The sequence below is a fragment of the Eucyclogobius newberryi genome, unplaced genomic scaffold (assembly GCF_026437365.1).
Source record: "Eucyclogobius newberryi isolate DKJ021-1_F unplaced genomic scaffold, fEucNew1.0.hap1 SCAF_3, whole genome shotgun sequence".
Lineage (NCBI taxonomy): Eukaryota > Metazoa > Chordata > Actinopteri > Gobiiformes > Gobiidae > Eucyclogobius > Eucyclogobius newberryi.
The window spans coordinates 42,134,336-42,157,177 of NW_027315945.1; the positions used below are offsets into that span (position 1 = coordinate 42,134,336).

Genomic DNA, 22,842 nt, shown 5'->3' on the forward strand with positions numbered 1-22,842 from the left:
TGGCGTGTTAGCGCCCCCTCCATGTTGTGTGTTGGCGTGTTAGCGCCCCCTCCATGTGGCGCGTTAGCGCCCCCTCCATGTGGCGTGTTGGCGTGTTAGCGCCCCCTCCATGTTGTGTGTTGGCGTGTTAGCGCCCCCCCCATGTGGCGCGTTAGCGCCCCCTCCATGTGGTGCGTTAGCGCCCCCTCCATGTTGTGTGTTGGTGTGTTAGCGCCCCCTCCATGTGGCGCGTTAGCGCCCCCTCCATGTGGCTTGTTGGCGTGTTAGCGCCCCCTCCATGTTGCGCGTTAGCGCCCCCTCCATGTGGCGTGTTGGCGTGTTAGCGCCCCCTCCATGTGGCGCATTAGCGCCCCCTCCATGTGGCGTGTTAGCGCCCCCTCCATGTGGCGTGTTAGCGCCCCCTCCATGTTGTGTGTTGGCGTGTTAGCGCCCCCTCCATGTGGCGCGTTAGCGCCCCCTCCATGTGGCGTGTTGGCGTGTTAGCGCCCCCTCCATGTTGTGTGTTGGCGTGTTAGCGCCCCCTCCATGTGGCGCGTTAGCGCCCCCTCCATGTGGTGCGTTAGCGCCCCCTCCATGTTGTGTGTTGGTGTGTTAGCGCCCCCTCCATGTGGCGCGTTAGCGCCCCCTCCATGTGGCTTGTTGGCGTGTTAGCGCCCCCTCCATGTGGCGCGTTAGCGCCCCCTCCATGTTGCGCGTTAGCGCCCCCTCCATGTGGCGTGTTGGCGTGTTAGCGCCCCCTCCATGTGGCGCATTAGCGCCCCCTCCATGTGGCGTGTTAGGGCCCCCTCCATGTGGCGCATTAGCGCCCCCTCCATGTGGCGTGTTGGCGTGTTAGCGCCCCCTCCATGTTGTGTGTTGGCGTGTTAGCGCCCCCTCCATGTGGCGCGTTAGCGCCCCCTCCATGTTGTGTGTTGGTGTGTTAGCGCCCCCTCCATGTGGCGCGTTAGCGCCCCCTCCATGTGGCTTGTTGGCGTGTTAGCGCCCCCTCCATATGGCGTGTTGGCGTGTTAGCGCCCCCTCCATGTGGCGCGTTAGCGCCCCCTCCATGTGGCGTGTTGGCGTGTTAGCACCCCCTCCATGTGGCGCGTTAGCGCCCCCTCCATGTACCGTGTTGACGTGTTAGCGCCCCCTCCATGTTGTGTGTTGGCGTGTTAGCGCCCCCTCCATGTGGCGCGTTAGCGCCCCCTCCATGTTGTGTGTTGGTGTGTTAGCGCCCCCTCCATGTGGCGTGTTGGCGTGTTAGCGCCCCCTCCATGTGGCGTGTTGGCGTGTTGGCGCCCCCTCCATGTAGCGTGTTGGCGTGTTAGCGCCCCCTCCATGTGGCGTGTTGGCGTGTTAGCGCCCCCTCCATGTTGTGTGTTGGCGTGTTAGCGCCCCCTCCATGTGGCGCGTTAGCACCCCCTCCATGTTGTGTGTTGGTGTGTTAGCGCCCCCTCCATGTGGCGCGTTAGCGCCCCCTCCATGTGGCTTGTTGGCGTGTTAGCACCCCCTCCATGTGGCGTGTTGGCGTGTTAGCGCCCCCTCCATGTGGCGCGTTAGCGCCCCCTCCATGTGGCGTGTTAGCGCCCCCTCCATGTTGTGTGTTGGCGTGTTAGCGCCCCCTCCATGTGGCGCGTTAGCGCCCCCTCCATGTGGCGTGTTGGCGTGTTAGCGCCCCCTCCATGTTGTGTGTTGGCGTGTTAGCGCCCCCTCCATGTGGCGCGTTAGCGCCCCCTCCATGTGGTGCGTTAGCGCCCCCTCCATGTTGTGTGTTGGTGTGTTAGCGCCCCCTCCATGTGGCTTGTTGGCGTGTTAGCGCCCCCTCCATGTGGCGCGTTAGCGCCCCCTCCATGTTGCGCGTTAGCGCCCCCTCCATGTGGCGTGTTGGCGTGTTAGCGCCCCCTCCATGTGGCGCATTAGCGCCCCCTCCATGTGGCGTGTTAGCGCCCCCTCCATGTGGCGCATTAGCGCCCCCTCCATGTGGCGTGTTGGCGTGTTAGCGCCCCCTCCATGTGGCGCATTAGCGCCCCCTCCATGTGGCGTGTTAGCGCCCCCTCCATGTGGCGCATTAGCGCCCCCTCCATGTGGCGTGTTGGCGTGTTAGCGCCCCCTCCATGTGGCGTGGTGAGGGCCGATCATTGTATTGTCTTGAAATGAAAGTGCTTTTATTGGCTTCGTTACATAAAACACATGAACTCTAGAGAGCGAGTTGTTTCCACTGATCAATAAAGTTCTGATCAATACAGAGGTCAATAGTTCCCCTGGAGGTGATTAAAGCTGACCACACCGACTCTGAGGTCTGGTGTCAAACAGAAGTACGCGTTAGATCTGGTGTAACGTCACCTCTAAAAGAACAAATAAGGCCCCAAATAAATTGTCTGTTGCTGTGACCCGACCCAACATTTTTCAAGTGGATCGGACGGTAAATTCTTATTTTACTTTGAAGGCAAAAGAAAAAAGATCCAAATTGTCGCAATTTTTTGCTTCAACAGTCTTTATTTTGGTAGTGAAGGCGAGCGGGGGGAACATGCGGGGGACACGGGCGCCGCCATGTTTGTTGTGATGACGCTGCTGGGCGTGTTTCAATCCCAGAATGCATTGCATAAGTCAAATTTAAATGACGCCACTCCATGATAGAGGACAACATGAGCGGTGGCGAGGGCAGTGGCGCTGACAGAGGCAAACTGACAGGTTAAAGACAATATAGTTCCCTCCCGTAGGGTCTGTTTAATGCACATGGAGGACCCAAAATGAAGACGCACCTGCGCCGCACAATGTGTTATTTTTCCTTCGAGATGAAAGATAAGTTTATTAGCGCTATAAAGATATTGTACACTACGCTTTAGGAAAGAACGAAAAATAAAAGATTTGTTTTTTTTTGGTTTTATACCAGGTCGGTCGGGTTAAGGCGACAGACATATGTGACTCGCCACGAGAATTGTCGGACCATGTCGGCCTCGGTGAAACTGAGAAAAACAGCATTTTACTTTTTTCCCCCCAAATTTGTGATTTTCATTTTTTGGCAGAATGTGCTAGTTGAAGTTATGAATAAGCCCCTGTGTGCTTCAGATAACACTATTGGTTGTCTTAAACGTATACATTAAGCTGTTAAAAATGTGGAGTTTTGGGGTCTTTTTCCTGCTCTCCTGGGGGGCGTCACCTTTTTCTAGCCAACGTATTGTTTACATTTTCCACCAATCAGCTGTGATCCGCATGGCTACAGCTGCTGCTCCGTGTTTTCCTCTCATTACTCCAGACCGTCTGCAGAGCACAGTCTTCAGAGCTTACATTTCCTGGACTACGTTGCAACGGAACTGTTTACTCAGGTACACTTTTACTTTACTACTAAATTATTGCTTTAACGCTGTGTTTTAAGGCGGTCTCGTGATCACTTTAGAATCTTACTTGTCTGCTCCGGTGGAGCTAATGCTAAGCTAACATGTTGCTTCAGTGCACTCTGCAATACGGGCTTAATGTGATTACTTGCTGTTATCACCATGTTATCGGGTTATTTTTCGGCGTGGGTTGGCCCGTGGGTTGTGTGGGTTGTGCTTTGTGTCTATTTTATGGTGCTAAACCGGCTGTTAGCCCCACAGCCCGGAGCTAATCGCAGCTATTCGGAGCTAAGTTGTAAGCTAAACTTTGCTATGTTATCGGGTTATTTTTCGGCGAGGGAAGAGAAAAAAACTACAACTCCCGATACCACTTCTGGTCACGTGGCTTACGTACGTTGCACGTCACGCACGCACTGCGTCACTCGAACCAATCACGCGCTTGCCTGGCCATTATCAGCTTCCTGTGTGTCTCTCTGTGCACGGTGTTGGGAGAGACAACAGGACGGCTGAACCAGGTAAGCTTTGCGACTAAAACACCCGCTTTTAATCACTTTAATGTGCGCAGGTTTTAAACTCGAGTGTATGTTTATGTTTTGGTGTGCTGTTCTGCAAGTGTTTTGCTTTTACGAGCCGTGTTATCTCAAGTGAGCTAGCTAGCCCCGCTAGCCGAGGGCAGATGTCCCAATATCTCCTCGTTTTTCATCTTAAATACACCGTTAACGTCACAATGTGAACTGTTATCTGTGAAGCGTGTTATTCCCATATTACTGTTAACCCTAATCCTTTTATCCCCCTTTTCAGAATTGGCAAAGACACCCTGACTGACATGACCTGTCTCTACGTGAAGTCTGCTAAGGAGCGTGGTAAGTGTAAAACATTATTTTGGTGATTTTCATGTTTTAATGATTAGAGTATAATTAACCATAAGCAACATCTGTTTTTCAGGTGAGCCTGCAGTTTGTACATCAAGCTTCAGATCACTGTGGAAACAGCTTCTCCCACACATCAGAAGCTGCAGGCCACGCACAGATCATCAGATTATCAAGCGAGCATACATGAAGACCAGGGTTGACACTTTGGAAGACATCGCTGAGGTTAGTTTATATGATTTGACTACTGTAATGTGTAAACATTGGCCTGGCAAAACTTCAGTGCTGCTCTCTGCTTAAGATATGTTTCTTCTGTTCTCATTTTTTTACATTGTCGCCCTTGTCATCAGGTAGTGGAAAACAGCTCTCCTGAGTCTCACCTCAGTATCCCACAGCTTGTTGGAACGGCGGATGGCAAAGTGTTTGTCAAGAACTTGGACTGGCAGAAGCATCTGAGTCCCTTCTTCAGACGGCTTCCAAAGATCAAGAGTTATCAGCACTTCAGGTATTTATATTGAAACTCTCACATTGTGTTAAAAAAAAAAATAGTTAATGAGTGTTTTATGTGAAATAGTTAGCCATTTCTTAAATGTCCTGTTATTTGTTTACAGCTTTGATGCCAAGAGCCGAGTCACAGCACAGAAGAGTGCACAGAGGAAGAAGAGGATGAGGATGTGATCTCTGATGTAATTGGACTCTGGTGGTGTACATATCATATCTATTATCTCATATCTCATATATTCAAAGCCATGGACCCGTTGCAGTTCGTATACCTGGCCCTGGCATCTGTTTATAAGAGTTCTTCTATTAAGAGTGTTTTTTAAACTTCCTATAAGTTACTGTCCTTTCCCCCTGTATCTACTGCGTTGTAACATTAAAGGCTCTTATCTTATCTTTTGTTATTTGTGTTGAATCATTCAGTGCACCATTGTTGGTGAATCACCTGTGAATTATGTTTATCGACAAATGCAATGAACCCTATTCTCATTCTTTGATTCTATTCAGGGCCTTTTGTAATCCAAGTATTTCCATTTTAATATAGTAACTTCTAATTCTGATTCAAGTCCAGTTACCATCAATAACAACACTCCTCTTGAGTCTTGAGTGACAGCTGTAGGGGGAGGGGCTGTCAGTGTGACAGGGGGAGGGCTTATCTCAATGAGATGCAAATGAGCCCCGCCCCCTGTGACTCTGGTCTCTCTCAGGTGAGAAACTTTGAGCCCCGTTTTCTCAGTGAATGGGTTTGAGAGTTGTTTACATTCAAATGACCACAACTTACTCAAATATGATCAGATCTACATGAGTGAGACATCATTGTAGAGCTTTGAATTCACACTTTCAGAATCTGTGAATAACTCAAAATGTCTCCGGGTAGACATGTACCTGCTTTAGCCTCGGTCAGTCACATATGTTTGCTCAGCCTGATACAACGTTCTAATGTTCAACTGTGGAATGTGGCTGATACAGCAACTCTATGAACATGTGACACATCCGTGGAGCGGAAGTTGCTATAGAAACCAGTCCCTGTCCCAGTCCCTGTCCCTGTCCCAGTCCCAGTCCCTGTCCCAGTTCCAGTCCCTGTCCCTGTCCCAGTCCCTGTCCCAGTTCCAGTCCCAGTCCCTGTCCGTACCTCATCCAGGATCCGGTTCTTGGCTCTGGTCAGGGCCAGGTTCAGGACCTGGATCCAGGACTCTTTCTCTTCTGGACTCAGGGCCAGAAACACCAGAGTCGACGTCTGAGAAACATGTCATAACATGTAATAACATGTCATAACATGTCATAACGTGTAATAACATGTAATGACGTGTAATAACATGTAATAACGTGTAGATAACGTGTAGTAACAATCATGTCATAACGTGTAATAACGTGTAGATAACATGTAGTAACAATCATGTAATAACATGTAATAACATGTAATAACATGTAATAACGTGTAATAACATGTAGTAACAATCATGTAATAACGTGTAATAACATGTCATAACGTGTAATAACGTGTAGATAACATGTAGTAACAATCATGTAATAACGTGTAATAACATGTCATAACATGTAATAACGTGTAATAACGTGTAGATAACATGTAGTAACAATCATGTAATAACATGTAATAACATGTAGTAACAATCATGTAATAACGTGTAATAACATGTCATAACGTGTAATAACATGTAGTAACAATCATGTAATAACGTGTAATAACATGTCATAACGTGTAATAACGTGTAGATAACATGTAGTAACAATCATGTAATAACATGTAATAACGTGTAATAACATGTAATAACATGTAGTAACAATCATGTAATAACGTGTAATAACGTGTAGTAACAATCATGTAATAACGTGTAATAACATGTCATAACATGTAATAACGTGTAATAACGTGTAATAACATGTCATAACGTGTAATAACGTGTAATAACGTGTAGATAACATGTAGTAACAATCATGTAATAACGTGTAATAATCAGCAGTACATTAGAAACACTGACACTTCAGAGCAACATTTAAGTATTTAATGTTTGCTCCTCCTCCTCCCCCTCTTGCTCCTCCCCTTCCTCCTCCCCCTCTTCCTCTCCTCCTCCTACTCTTCACCTCCTCCTTTCCTCTTCCTCTCTCCTCTTCCTCCTCCTCTCTTCTCCTCCTCCCCCTCTTCCTCCTCCTCTTCACCTCCCCTCTTCCTCTCCTCCTCCTCCTTCACCTCCTCCCCTCCTCTTCCTCTCCTCCTCACCTCTTCCTCTTTACCCCCTCTTCACCTCCCCTCTTCCTCTCCTCTCTTCCTCTCCTCCACCTCATCTCCTTTTCCTCTCCTCCTCTCTTCACCTCCTCCTCCTCTTCACCTCCTCCTTTCCTCTTCCTCCCCTCCTCTTCCTCCTCTTCCTCCTTCACCTCTTCCTCCTCTTCACCTCCCCTCTTCCTCTGCTCCTCTTCCTCTCCTCCTCCCCTCTTCCTCTCCTCCCCTCCTCCTTCACCTCCTCTTCCTCTCCTCCTTCATCTCCTGTTCCTCTCCTCCCCTCCTCTTCCTCCCCTCCTCTTCCTCTCCTCCACCTCCTCTCCTCTTCACCTCCCCTCTTCCTCTCCTCCACCTCCTCATCTCCTCTTCCTCCTCTCTTCACCTCCTCCTCCTCCTCTCCTCCACCTCCTCATCTCCTCTTCCTCTCCTCTTCCTCCTCTCTTCACCTCCTCCCCTCCTCTTCCTCTCCTTCACCTCCTCTCTTCACCTCCCCTCTTCCTCTCCTCCACCTCCTCATCTCCTCTTCCTCTCCTCTTCCTCCTCTCTTCACCTCCTCCTCCTCCTCACCTTGTTTCCTGGGGTTGAAGTTCTCAGAAGTCTAAACTTGCTGTGGTTCTTTTTGCTCCGGCTCCGGTTCTTTCGAAGTTCCTCACAACGATCGAAGTCCAGAAGATCCAAGACCTCATCAGCCCGACCGGGTTCTTTCACCTGAGGAGAACCAGGAGCAGGTCTAGAACAGGTCTAGAACCCTGTCATAACCCTGTCATAACCCTGTCATAACCCTGTCATACCCCTGTCATACCCCTGACATAACCCTGACATAACCCTGTCATAACCCTGACATAACCCTGTCATAACCCTGTCATAACCCTGTCATAACCCTGTCATAACCCTGTATTGACATGTAATAACAAAATAACAGTGAAAGACTGATCAGTTTGAAGTGTGTTTCTGCCCCAGGGCGGCTGTGGCTGCTGCCCTTGTGCCCCTGAGCAGCTGCTGAGGCCTGTGGGATTACCTCAGATTATCAAGGATTAGCCTCAATCTGACCTGAAGGAGGCGCTCTCACAGTCCAGGTCCAGTCCAGGTCCAGTCCAGGTCCAGGTCCAGGTCCAGTCCAGGTCCAGGTCCAGGTTTATTGAAAGTGTGAGACTTTCTCTTGTTCTTGGTTTAATCTCACGTTACACTAAAGCTCTAATTTCACAACTACAGTCTAAGACTAAACCAGGACTAAACCAGGACTAAACCAGGACTAAACCAGGTCCAAACCAGGTCCAAACCAGGACTAAACCAGGTCCAAACCAAGTCTAAACCAGCACTAAACCAGGACTAAACCAGGTCCAAACCAGGTCCAAACCAGAACTAAACCAGGACTAAACCAGGTCTAAACCAGCACTAAACCAGGACTAAACCAGGACTAAACCAGGTCTAAACCAGGACTAAACCAAGTCTAAACCAGCACTAAACCAGGACTAAACCAGGTCTAAACCAGGACTAAACCAGGTCTAAACCAGGTCTAAACCAGGACTAAACCAGGTCTAAACCAGGACTAAACCAGGTCTAAACCAGGACTAAACCAGGTCTAAACCAGGACTAAACCAGGTCTAAACCAGGACTAAACCAGGACTAAACCAGGACTAAACCAGGACTAAACCAGGTCTAAACCAGGACTAAACCAGGACTAAACCAGGTCTAAACCAGGACTAAACCAGGTCTAAACCAGGACTAAACCAGGACTAAACCAGGACTAAACCAGGACTAAAACAGGACTAAACCAGGTCTAAACCAGGACTAAACCAGGTCTAAACCAGGACTAAACCAGGTCTAAACCAGGACTAAACCAGGACTAAACCAGGACTAAACCAGGTCCAAACCAGGTCCAAACCAGGTCTAAACCAGGTCCAAACCAGGACTAAACCAGGACTAAACCAGGACTAAACCAGGTCCAAACCAGGTCCAAACCAGGTCTAAACCAGGACTAAACCAGGACTAAACCAGGTCCAAACCAGGTCCAAACCAGGACTAAACCAGGACTAAACCAGGACTAAACCAGGTCCAAACCAGGTCTAAACCAGGTCTAAACCAGGTCCAAACCAGGTCCAAACCAGGTCTAAACCAGGTCTAAACCAGGTCCAAACCAGGTCTAAACCAGGTCCAAACCAGGTCCAAACCAGGTCTAAACCAGGTCTAAACCAGGACTAAACCAGGTCCAAACCAGGTCTAAACCAGGACTAAACCAGGTCCAAACCAGGTCTAAACCAGGTCTAAACCAGGTCCAAACCAGGTCCAAACCATGACTAAACCAGGACTAAACCAGGTCCAAACCAGGTCCAAACCAGGTCTAAACCAGGTCCAAACCAGGTCTAAACCAGGTCTAAACCAGGTCCAAACCAGGTCCAAACCAGGTCTAAACCAGGTCTAAACCAGGTCTAAACCAGGTCTAAACCAGGTCCAAACCAGGTCCAAACCAGGTCCAAACCAGGTCTAAACCAGGACTAAACCAAGACTAAACCAGGTCCAAACCAGGTCTAAACCAGGTCTAAACCAGGACTAAACCAGGTCTAAACCAGGACTAAACCAGGACTAAACCAGGACTAAACCAGGACTAAACCAGGTCTAAACCAGGTCCAAACCAGGTCCAAACCAAGTCTAAACCAGCACTAAACCAGGACTAAACCAGGACTAAACCAGGTCCAAACCAGGTCCAAACCAGGTCTAAACCAGGACTAAACCAGGACTAAACCAGGTCTAAACCAGGACTAAACCAGGACTAAACCAGGTCTAAACCAGGACTAAACCAGGACTAAACCAGGTCTAAACCTGGACTAAACCAGGACTAAACCAGGTCCAAACGAGGTCCAAACCAGGTCTAAACCAGGTCCAAACCAGGTCTAAACCAGCACTAAACCAGGTCTAAACCAGGACTAAACCAGGACTAAACCAGGTCTAAACCAGGTCCAAACCAGGTCCAAACCAGGTCTAAACCAGGTCTAAACCAGGTCCAAACCAGGTCCAAACCAGGTCTAAACCAGGTCCAAACCAGGTCTAAACCAGGACTAAACCAGGTCCAAACCAGGTCTAAACCAGGTCCAGACCAGGTCTAAACCAGGACTAAACCAGGACTAAACCAGGTCCAAACCAGGTCCAAACCAGGACTAAACCAGGACTAAACCAGGACTAAACCAGGTCCAAACCAGGACTAAACCAGGACTAAACCAGGTCCAAACCAGGTCCAAACCAGGTCTAAACCAGGTCCAAACCAAGTCTAAACCAGCACTAAACCAGGACTAAACCAGGTCTAAACCAGGACTAAACCAGGTCCAAACCAGGTCCAAACCAGGACTAAACCAGGACTAAACCAGGTCTAAACCAGGACTAAACCAGGACTAAACCAGGTCCAAACCAGGTCTAAACCAGGTCTAAACCAGGTCCAAACCAGGTCTAAACCAGGTCCAGACCAGGTCTAAACCAGGACTAAACCAGGACTAAACCAGGTCCAAACCAGGTCTAAACCAGGACTAAACCAGGTCCAAACCAGGTCTAAACCAGGTCCAAACCAGGTCCAAACCAGGTCTAAACCAGGTCCAAACCAGGTCTAAACCAGGACTAAACCAGGTCCAAACCAGGTCTAAACCAGGTCCAGACCAGGTCTAAACCAGGACTAAACCAGGACTAAACCAGGTCTAAACCAGGTCCAAACCAGGTCTAAACCAGGACTAAACCAGGTCCAAACCAGGTCTAAACCAGGTCCAGACCAGGTCTAAACCAGGACTAAACCAGGACTAAACCAGGTCCAAACCAGGTCCAAACCAGGTCCAAACCAGGTCTAAACCAGGTCTAAACCAGGTCTAAACCAGGTCCAAACCAGGTCTAAACCAGGTCCAAACCAGGTCCAAACCAGGTCTAAACCAGGTCTAAACCAGGACTAAACCAGGACTAAACCAGGTCTAAACCAGGACTAAACCAGGTCTAAACCAGGACTAAACCAGGACTAAACCAGGACTAAACCAGGACTAAACCAGGTCTAAACCAGGACTAAACCAGGACTAAACCAGGTCTAAACCAGGACTAAACCAGGTCTAAACCAGGACTAAACCAGGACTAAACCAGGACTAAACCAGGACTAAACCAGGTCTAAACCAGGACTAAACCAGGTCTAAACCAGGACTAAACCAGGTCTAAACCAGGACTAAACCAGGACTAAACCAGGACTAAACCAGGTCTAAACCAGGACTAAACCAGGTCTAAACCAGGTCTAAACCAGGACTAAACCAGGTCTAAACCAGGACTAAACCAGGTCTAAACCAGGACTAAACCAGGTCTAAACCAGGACTAAACCAGGTCTAAACCAGGACTAAACCAGGACTAAACCAGGACTAAACCAGGACTAAACCAGGTCTAAACCAGGACTAAACCAGGACTAAACCAGGTCTAAACCAGGACTAAACCAGGTCTAAACCAGGACTAAACCAGGACTAAACCAGGACTAAACCAGGACTAAAACAGGACTAAACCAGGTCTAAACCAGGACTAAACCAGGTCTAAACCAGGACTAAACCAGGTCTAAACCAGGACTAAACCAGGACTAAACCAGGACTAAACCAGGTCCAAACCAGGTCCAAACCAGGTCTAAACCAGGTCCAAACCAGGACTAAACCAGGACTAAACCAGGACTAAACCAGGTCCAAACCAGGTCCAAACCAGGTCTAAACCAGGACTAAACCAGGACTAAACCAGGTCCAAACCAGGTCCAAACCAGGACTAAACCAGGACTAAACCAGGACTAAACCAGGTCCAAACCAGGTCTAAACCAGGTCTAAACCAGGTCCAAACCAGGTCCAAACCAGGTCTAAACCAGGTCTAAACCAGGTCCAAACCAGGTCTAAACCAGGTCCAAACCAGGTCCAAACCAGGTCTAAACCAGGTCTAAACCAGGACTAAACCAGGTCCAAACCAGGTCTAAACCAGGACTAAACCAGGTCCAAACCAGGTCTAAACCAGGTCTAAACCAGGTCCAAACCAGGTCCAAACCATGACTAAACCAGGACTAAACCAGGTCCAAACCAGGTCCAAACCAGGTCTAAACCAGGTCCAAACCAGGTCTAAACCAGGTCTAAACCAGGTCCAAACCAGGTCCAAACCAGGTCTAAACCAGGTCTAAACCAGGTCTAAACCAGGTCTAAACCAGGTCCAAACCAGGTCCAAACCAGGTCCAAACCAGGTCTAAACCAGGACTAAACCAAGACTAAACCAGGTCCAAACCAGGTCTAAACCAGGTCTAAACCAGGACTAAACCAGGTCTAAACCAGGACTAAACCAGGACTAAACCAGGACTAAACCAGGACTAAACCAGGTCTAAACCAGGTCCAAACCAGGTCCAAACCAAGTCTAAACCAGCACTAAACCAGGACTAAACCAGGACTAAACCAGGTCCAAACCAGGTCCAAACCAGGTCTAAACCAGGACTAAACCAGGACTAAACCAGGTCTAAACCAGGACTAAACCAGGACTAAACCAGGTCTAAACCAGGACTAAACCAGGACTAAACCAGGTCTAAACCTGGACTAAACCAGGACTAAACCAGGTCCAAACGAGGTCCAAACCAGGTCTAAACCAGGTCCAAACCAGGTCTAAACCAGCACTAAACCAGGTCTAAACCAGGACTAAACCAGGACTAAACCAGGTCTAAACCAGGTCCAAACCAGGTCCAAACCAGGTCTAAACCAGGTCTAAACCAGGTCCAAACCAGGTCCAAACCAGGTCTAAACCAGGTCCAAACCAGGTCTAAACCAGGACTAAACCAGGTCCAAACCAGGTCTAAACCAGGTCCAGACCAGGTCTAAACCAGGACTAAACCAGGACTAAACCAGGTCCAAACCAGGTCCAAACCAGGACTAAACCAGGACTAAACCAGGACTAAACCAGGTCCAAACCAGGACTAAACCAGGACTAAACCAGGTCCAAACCAGGTCCAAACCAGGTCTAAACCAGGTCCAAACCAAGTCTAAACCAGCACTAAACCAGGACTAAACCAGGTCTAAACCAGGACTAAACCAGGTCCAAACCAGGTCCAAACCAGGACTAAACCAGGACTAAACCAGGTCTAAACCAGGACTAAACCAGGACTAAACCAGGTCCAAACCAGGTCTAAACCAGGTCTAAACCAGGTCCAAACCAGGTCTAAACCAGGTCCAGACCAGGTCTAAACCAGGACTAAACCAGGACTAAACCAGGTCCAAACCAGGTCTAAACCAGGACTAAACCAGGTCCAAACCAGGTCTAAACCAGGTCCAAACCAGGTCCAAACCAGGTCTAAACCAGGTCCAAACCAGGTCTAAACCAGGACTAAACCAGGTCCAAACCAGGTCTAAACCAGGTCCAGACCAGGTCTAAACCAGGACTAAACCAGGACTAAACCAGGTCTAAACCAGGTCCAAACCAGGTCTAAACCAGGACTAAACCAGGTCCAAACCAGGTCTAAACCAGGTCCAGACCAGGTCTAAACCAGGACTAAACCAGGACTAAACCAGGTCCAAACCAGGTCCAAACCAGGTCCAAACCAGGTCTAAACCAGGTCTAAACCAGGTCTAAACCAGGTCCAAACCAGGTCTAAACCAGGTCCAAACCAGGTCCAAACCAGGTCTAAACCAGGTCTAAACCAGGACTAAACCAGGACTAAACCAGGTCTAAACCAGGACTAAACCAGGTCTAAACCAGGACTAAACCAGGACTAAACCAGGACTAAACCAGGACTAAACCAGGTCTAAACCAGGACTAAACCAGGACTAAACCAGGTCTAAACCAGGACTAAACCAGGTCTAAACCAGGACTAAACCAGGACTAAACCAGGACTAAACCAGGACTAAACCAGGTCTAAACCAGGACTAAACCAGGTCTAAACCAGGACTAAACCAGGTCTAAACCAGGACTAAACCAGGACTAAACCAGGACTAAACCAGGTCTAAACCAGGACTAAACCAGGACTAAACCAGGACTAAACCAGGACTAAACCAGGTCCAAACCAGGTCCAAACCAGGTCCAAACCAAGTCTAAACCAAGTCTAAACCAGGACTAAACCAGGTCTAAACCAGGACTAAACCAGGTCTAAACCAGGACTAAACCAGGACTAAACCAGGACTAAACCAGGACTAAACCAGGTCCAAACCAGGTCCAAACCAGGTCTAAACCAGGACTAAACCAAGACTAAACCAGGTCCAAACCAGGTCTAAACCAGGTCTAAACCAGGACTAAACCAGGTCTAAACCAGGACTGAACCAGGACTAAACCAGGACTAAACCAGGTCCAAACCAGGTCCAAACCAGGTCTAAACCAGGTCCAAACCAAGTCTAAACCAGCACTAAACCAGGTCTAAACCAGGACTAAACCAGGACTAAACCAGGTCCAAACCAGGTCTAAACCAGGTCCAAACCAGGTCCAAACCAGGTCTAAACCAGGTCCAAACCAGGTCTAAACCAGGACTAAACCAGGTCCAAACCAGGTCTAAACCAGGTCCAGACCAGGTCTAAACCAGGTCTAAACCAGGTCCAAACCAGGTCTAAACCAGGACTAAACCAGGACTAAACCAGGTCCAAACCAGGTCCAAACCAGGACTAAACCAGGACTAAACCAGGACTAAACCAGGTCCAAACCAGGTCTAAACCAGGTCTCAACCAGGTCCAAACCAGGTCCAAACTATGACTAAACCAGGACTAAACCAGGTCCAAACCAGGTCCAAACCAGGTCCAAACCAGGTCTAAACCAGGACTAAACCAGGTCCAAACCAGGTCTAAACCAGGTCTAAACCAGGTCCAAACCAGGTCCAAACCATGACTAAACCAGGACTAAACCAGGTCTAAACCAGGTGCAAACCAGGTCTAAACCAGGTCTAAACCAGGTCCAAACCAGGTCCAAACCAGGTCTAAACCAGGTCTAAACCAGGACTAAACCAGGTCCAAACCAGGACTAAACCAGGACTAAACCAGGTCCAAACCAGGTCCAAACCAGGACTAAACCAGGTCCAAACCAGGTCCAAACCAGGACTAAACTAGGACTAAACCAGGACTAAACCAGGTCTAAACCAGGACTAAACCAGGACTAAACCAGGTCCAAACCAGGTCTAAACCAGGACTAAACCAGGTCTAAACCAGGTCTAAACCAGGTCTAAACCAGGTCTAAACCAGGACTAAACCAGGACTAAACCAGGTCCAAACCAGGTCCAAACCAGGTCCAAACCAGGTCCAAACCAGGTCTAAACCAGGACTAAACCAGGACTAAACCAGGTCCAAACCAGGTCCAAACCAGGTCCAAACCAGGTCTAAACCAGGTCTAAACCAGGACTAAACCAGGTCTAAACCAGGTCTAAACCAGGACTAAACCAGGACTAAACCAGGTCCAAACCAGGTCTAAACCAGGTCTAAACCAGGTCCAAACCAGGTCTAAACCAGGTCCAAACCAGATCTAAACCAGGTCCAAACCAGGACTAAACCAGGTCCAAACCAAGTCTAAACCAGCACTAAACCAGGACTAAACCAGGACTAAACCAGGTCCAAACCAGGTCCAAACCAGGTCTAAACCAGGTCTAAACCAGGACTAAACCAGGTCTAAACCAGGACTAAACCAGGACTAAACCAGGTCTAAACCAGGACTAAACCAGGACTAAACCAGGTCTAAACCAGGTCTAAACCAGGACTAAACCAGGACTAAACCAGGACTAAACCAGGTCCAAACCAGGTCTAAACCAGGTCCAAACCAGGTCTAAACCAGGTCTAAACCAGGACTAAACCAGGACTAAACCAGGACTAAACCAGGTCCAAACCAGGTCTAAACCAGGACTAAACCAGGTCCAAACCAGGTCTAAACCAGGTCCAAACCAGGTCTAAACCAGGACTAAACCAGGTCCAAACCAGGTCCAAACCAGGTCTAAACCAGGTCTAAGCCAGGACTAAACCAGGACTAAACCAGGTCCAAACCAGGTCCAAACCAGGACTAAACCAGGTCTAAACCAGGTCTAAACCAGGTCTAAACCAGGTCTAAACCAGGACTAAACCAGGACTAAACCAGGTCCAAACCAGGTCTAAACCAGGTCTAAACCAGGTCCAAACCAGGTCCAAACCAGGTCTAAACCAGGTCTAAACCAGGACTAAACCAGGACTAAACCAGGACTAAACCAGGTCCAAACCAGGTCTAAACCAGGTCTAAACCAGGACTAAACCAGGACTAAACCAGGTCTAAACCAGGTCCAAACCAGGTCTAAACCAGGTCTAAACCAGGTCTAAACCAGGTCTAAACCAGGACTAAACCAGGACTAAACCAGGACTAAACCAGGTCTAAACCAGGACTAAACCAAGACTAAACCAGGTCCAAACCAGGTCTAAACCAGGTCTAAACCAGGACTAAACCAGGACTAAACCAGGACTAAACCAGGTCTAAACCAGGACTAAACCAGGACTAAACCAGGTCTAAACCAGGACTAAACCAGGACTAAACCAGGACTAAACCAGGTCTAAACCAGGTCCAAACCAGGTCCAAACCAGGACTAAACCAGGTCTAAACCAGGACTAAACCAGGACTAAACCAGGTCTAAACCAGGACTAAACCAGGACTAAACCAGGTCTAAACCAGGACTAAACCAGGTCTAAACCAGGACTAAACCAGGACTAAACCAGGTCTAAACCAGGACTAAACCAGGACTAAACCAGGACTAAACCAGGTCTAAACCTGGACTAAACCAGGACTAAACCAGGTCCAAACCAGGTCCAAACCAGGTCCAAACCAGGTCTAAACCAGCACTAAACCAAGTCTAAACCAGGACTAAACCAGGACTAAACCAGGTCCAAACCAGGTCTAAACCAGGACTAAACCAGGACTAAACCAGGTCCAAACCAGGTCTAAACCAGGACTAAACCAGGACTAAACCAAGACTAAACCAGGTCCAAACCAGGTCTAAACCAGGTCCAAACCAGGACTAAACCAGGTCTAAACCAGGTCCAAACCAGGTCCAAACCATGACTAAACCAGGACTAAACCAGGTCCAAACCAGGTCCAAACCAGGACTAAACCAGGTCTAAACCAGGACTAAACCAGGACTAAACCAGGTCTAAACCAGGACTAAACCAGGACTAAACCAGGACTAAACCAGGTCTAAACCAGGACTAAACCAGGACTAAACCAGGTCTAAACCTGGACTAAACCAGGACTAAACCAGGTCCAAACCAGGTCCAAACCAGGTCTAAACCAGGTCTAAACCAGGACTAAACCAGGACTAAACCAGGTCTAAACCAGGTCCAAACCAGGTCCAAACCAGGTCTAAACCAGGTCTAAACCAGGACTAAACCAGGTCCAAACCAGGTCTAAACCAGGTCCAAACCAGGTCTAAACCAGGACTAAACCAGGTCCAAACCAGGTCTAAACCAGGACTAAACCAGGACTAAACCAGGACTAAACCAGGACTAAACCAGGTCCAAACCAGGTCTAAACCAGGTCCAAACCAGGACTAAACCAGGTCTAAACCAGGTCCAAACCAGGTCCAAACCATGACTAAACCAGGACTAAACCAGGTCCAAACCAGGTCCAAACCAGGACTAAACCAGGACTAAACCAGGTCTAAACCAGGTCTAAACCAGGTCTAAACCAGGACTAAACCAGGTCCAAACCAGGTCCAAACCAGGACTAAACCAGGACTAAACCAGGTCTAAACCAGGTCTAAACCAGGTCTAAACCAGGACTAAACCAACACTAAACCAGGTCCAAACCAGGTCTAAACCAGGTCTAAACCAGGTCTAAACCAGGTCCAAACCAGGACTAAACCAGGTCTAAACCAGGTCCAAACCAGGTCTAAACCAGGACTAAACCAGGTCCAAACCAGGACTAAACCAGGTCCAAAACAGGACTAAACCAGGTCTAAACCAGGTCTAAACCAGGTCCAAACCAGGACTAAACCAGGTCTAAACCAGGTCTAAACCAGGTCCAAACCAGGTCTAAACCAGGTCTAAACCAGGTCTAAACCAGGTCCAAACCAGGACTAAACCAGGACTAAACCAGGTCCAAACCAGGTCCAAACCAGGTCCAAACCAGGTCCAAACCAGGTCTAAACCAGGTCTAAACCAGGTCTAAACCAGGTCCAAACCAGGTCCAAACCGGGACTAAACCAGGTCCAAACCAGGTCCAAACCAGGACTAAACCAGGACTAAACCAAGTCCAAACCAGGACTAAACCAGGACTAAACCAGGTCCAAACCAGGTCCAAACCAGGTCCAAACCAGGTCTAAACCAGGTCTAAACCAGGTCCAAACCAGGTCTAAACCAGGTCTAAACCAGGTCTAAACCAGGTCCAAACTAGGTCCAAACCAGGTCTAAACCAGGTCTAAACCAGGTCTAAACCAGGACTAAACCAGGACTAAACCAGGTCCAAACCAGGACTAAACCAGGTCTAAACCAGGACTAAACCAGTACTAAACCAGTACTAAACCAGGTCCAAACCAGGTCCAAACCAGGTCTAAACCAGGTCTAAACCAGGTCCAAACCAGGTCTAAACTAGGACTAAACCAGGACTAAACCAGGTCTAAACCAGCTCTAAACCAGGTCTAAACCAGGACTAAACCAGGACTAAACCAGGTCCAAACCAGGACTAAACCAGGACTAAACCAGGTCTAAACCAGGACTAAACCAGTACTAAACCAGTACTAAACCAGGTCTAAACCAGGTCCAAACCAGGTCCAAACCAGGTCTAAACCAGGTCCAAACCAGGTCTAAACTAGGACTAAACCAGGACTAAACCAGGTCTAAACCAGCTCTAAACCAGGTCTAAACCAGGTCTAAACTAGGACTAAACCAGCTCTAAACCAGGTCTAAACCAGGTCTAAACCAGGACTAAACCAGTACTAAACCAGGTCTAAACCAGGTCCAAACCAGGTCTAAACCAGGTCTAAACCAGGTCCAAACCAGGTCTAAACTAGGACTAAACCAGGTCTAAACCAGGACTAAACTAGGACCTACCTCTTTGTGGCAGATAAACAGTTGGTCTTGTTTCAGAATCACAAATCTGTTTTTCCAGATTTCTCTGAAAAGTCCTTTTCCGCAGAACTTTCGGATCCATCCTGTTTTCTCCTGCTGAGCCTGAGGAGCCTCGGGGCCCTGAGAGACAGAAGAGTCAGATGCCCTGCCGGTGATTTGGATATACTTTTACTCCTGAGCTCGATCTGAGCGAGTCTCAAGACGTTTAGTAGTTACAGTGAGGGGCGTGGCTAACGGTAGCGTGTGTGAGGGGCGTGCTTTGCTAGCTTTGTGTTGCTAACTTGCTTTGCTAGCTTTGTGTTGCTAATGCGCTTTGCTAGCTTTGTGTTGCTAATGCGCTTTGCTAGCTTTGTGTTGCTAACTTGCTTTGCTAGCTTTGTGTTGCTAATGCGCTTTGCTAGCTTTGTGTTGCTAACTTGCTTTGCTAGCTTTGTGTTGCTAATGCGCTTTGCTAGCTTTGTGTTGCTAACTTGCTTTGCTAGCTTTGTGTTGCTAATGCGCTTTGCTAGCTTTGTGTTGCTAACGTGCTTTGCTAGCTTTGTGTTGCTAATGCACTTTGCTAGCTTTGTGTTGCTAACGTGCTTTGCTAGCTTTGTGTTGCTAATGCGCTTTGCTAGCTTTGTGTTGCTAATGTACTTTGCTAGCTTTGTGTTGCTAACGTGCTTTGCTAGCTTTGTGTTGCTAATGCGCTTTGCTAGCTTTGTGTTGCTAACGTGCTTTGCTAGCTTTGTGTTGCTAAGGCTCCACATAGTCGTTAGCATCAGTGGAAACACGGCGTTTTAGCACGAGATCGAGTCAGAGTTTGGAAGGAGCGTGTTCTCCAGAACATCAGAGGAAACGTGGCTTTTGTTCATCTTTCAAACCTCAGGAGCATCTCCAGCTCAGGCCTGGACCTTCTCTGGACCTGGACTGAATCTTCTCTGGACCTGGACCTATTCTGGACCTGGACCTTCTCTGGACCTGCTCTGGACCTGGATTTTCTCTGGACCTTCTCTGGACCTGGAACTTATCTGGACCTTCTCTGGACCTGGACCTTCTCTGGACCTGGACCTTCTCTGGACCTGGACCTTCTCTGGACCTTCTCTGGACCTGGAACTTATCTGGACCTTCTCTGGACCTGGACCTTCTCTGGACCTGGACCTTCTCTGGACCTTCTCTGGACCTGGAACTTATCTGGACCTTCTCTGGACCTGGACCTTCTCTGGACCTGGACCTTCTCTGGACCTGGACCTTCTCTGGACCTGGACCTTCTCTGGACTTGGATCTTCTCTGGACCTGGACCTTCTCTGGACCTTCTCTGGACCTGGAACTTATCTGGACCTTCTCTGGACCTGGACCTTCTCTGGACCTGGACCTTCTCTGGACCTGGACCTTCTCTGGACCTGGATCTTCTCTGGACCTGGATCTTCTCTGGACCTTCTCTGGACCTGGAACTTATCTGGACCTTCTCTGGACCTGGACCTTCTCTGGACCTGGACCTTCTCTGGACCTGGACCTTCTCTGGACCTGGACCTGCTCTGGACCTGGACCTTCTCTGGACCTGGACCTTCTCTGGACCTGGAACTTATCTGGACCTTCTCTGGACCTGGACCTTCTCTGGACCTGGACCTTCTCTGGACCTGGACCTTCTCTGGACCTGGATCTTCTCTGGACCTGGACCTTCTCTGGACCTGGACCTTCTCTGGACCTGGACCTGCTCTGGACCTGGACCTTCTCTGGACCTGGACCTTCTCTGGACCTGGACCTTCTCTGGACCTGGACCTTCTCTGGACCTGGACCTGCTCTGGACCTGGACCTTCTCTGGACCTGGACCTTCTCTGGACCTGGACCTTCTCTGGACCTGGACCTTCTCTGGACCTGGACCTGCTCTGGACCTGGACCTTATCTGGACCTTCTCTGGACCTGGACCTTCTCTGGACCTGGAACTTATCTGGACCTTCTCTGGACCTGGACCTTCTCTGGACCTGGACCTTCTCTGGACCTGGATCTTCTCTGGACCTGGACCTTCTCTGGACCTGGACCTTCTCTGGACCTGGACCTTCTCTGGACCTGGACCTTCTCTGGACCTGGACCTGCTCTGGACCTGGACCTTATCTGGACCTTCTCTGGACCTGGACCTTCTCTGGACCTGGAACTTATCTGGACCTTCTCTGGACCTGGAACTTATCTGGACCTTCTCTGGACCTGGACCTTCTCTGGACCTGGACCTTCTCTGGACCTGGACCTTCTCTGGACCTGGACCTTCTCTGGACCTGGACCTGCTCTGGACCTGGACCTTCTCTGGACCTGGACCTGCTCTGGACCTGGACCTTCTCTGGACCTGGACCTTCTCTGGACCTGGACCTGCTCTGGACCTGGACCTTCTCTGGACCTGGACCTGCTCTGGACCTGGACCTGCTCTGGACCTGGACCTTCTCTGGACCTGGACCTTCTCTGGACCTGGACCTTCTCTGGACCTGGACCTGCTCTGGACCTGGACCTTCTCTGGACCTGGACCTTCTCTGGACCTGGACCTTCTCTGGACCTGGATCTTCTCTGGACCTGGACCTTCTCTGGACCTGGACCTTCTCTGGACCTGGACCTGCTCTGGACCTGGACCTGCTCTGGACCTGGACCTTCTCTGGACCTGGACCTTCTCTGGACCTGGACCTTCTCTGGACCTGGACCTGCTCTGGACCTGGACCTTCTCTGGACCTGGACCTTCTCTGGACCTGGACCTTCTCTGGACCTGGACCTTCTCTGGACCTGGACCTTCTCTGGACCTGGACCTGCTCTGGACCTGGACCTTCTCTGGACCTGGACCTTCTCTGGACCTTCTCTGGACCTGGACCTTCTCTGGACCTGGACCTGCTCTGGACCTGGACCTTCTCTGGACCTGGACCTTCTCTGGACCTGGACCTTCTCTGGACCTGGACCTGCTCTGGACCTGGACCTTATCTGGACCTTCTCTGGACCTGGACCTTCTCTGGACCTGGAACTTATCTGGACCTTCTCTGGACCTGGACCTTCTCTGGACCTGGACCTTCTCTGGACCTGGATCTTCTCTGGACCTGGACCTTCTCTGGACCTGGACCTTCTCTGGACCTGGACCTGCTCTGGACCTGGACCTTCTCTGGACCTGGACCTTCTCTGGACCTGGACCTTCTCTGGACCTGGACCTTCTCTGGACCTGGACCTGCTCTGGACCTGGACCTTATCTGGACCTTCTCTGGACCTGGACCTTCTCTGGACCTGGAACTTATCTGGACCTTCTCTGGACCTGGACCTTCTCTGGACCTGGACCTTCTCTGGACCTGGACCTTCTCTGGACCTGGACCTGCTCTGGACCTGGACCTGCTCTGGACCTGGACCTGCTCTGGACCTGGACCTTCTCTGGACCTGGACCTTCTCTGGACCTGGACCTGCTCTGGACCTGGACCTTCTCTGGACCTGGACCTTCTCTGGACCTGGACCTTCTCTGGACCTGGATCTTCTCTGGACCTGGACCTTCTCTGGACCTGGACCTGCTCTGGACCTGGACCTGCTCTGGACCTGGACCTTCTCTGGACCTGGACCTTCTCTGGACCTGGACCTTCTCTGGACCTGGACCTGCTCTGGACCTGGACCTTCTCTGGACCTGGACCTTCTCTGGACCTGGACCTTCTCTGGACCTGGACCTTCTCTGGACCTGGACCTGCTCTGGACCTGGACCTGCTCTGGACCTGGACCTTCTCTGGACCTGGACCTTCTCTGGACCTGGACCTGCTCTGGACCTGGACCTGCTCTGGACCTGGACCTTCTCTGAACCTGGACCTGCTCTGGACCTGGACCTGCTCTGGACCTGGACCTTCTCTGGACCTGGACCTTCTCTGGACCTTGACCTGCTCTGGACCTGGACCTTCTCTGGACCTGGACCTTCTCTGGACCTG

At 49.7% G+C, this 22,842-nt stretch overlaps 1 protein-coding gene across 1 annotated transcript in view; it reads right to left on the minus strand.

The window, feature by feature from the left end:
• The window catches only part of plekho1b (pleckstrin homology domain containing, family O member 1b), a 31,210-nt gene that overhangs the window by 5,122 nt on the left and 3,246 nt on the right, over nt 1-22,842 (minus strand). The window contains exons 2-4 of the mRNA XM_072460474.1: nt 18,917-19,054; nt 7,491-7,631; nt 5,814-5,918 (exon numbers count right to left, since the gene is read on the minus strand). Of these exons, the coding sequence (XP_072316575.1) occupies nt 5,814-5,918; nt 7,491-7,631; nt 18,917-19,054 (384 nt within the window). The remainder of the gene's footprint in view (nt 1-5,813; nt 5,919-7,490; nt 7,632-18,916; nt 19,055-22,842) is intronic.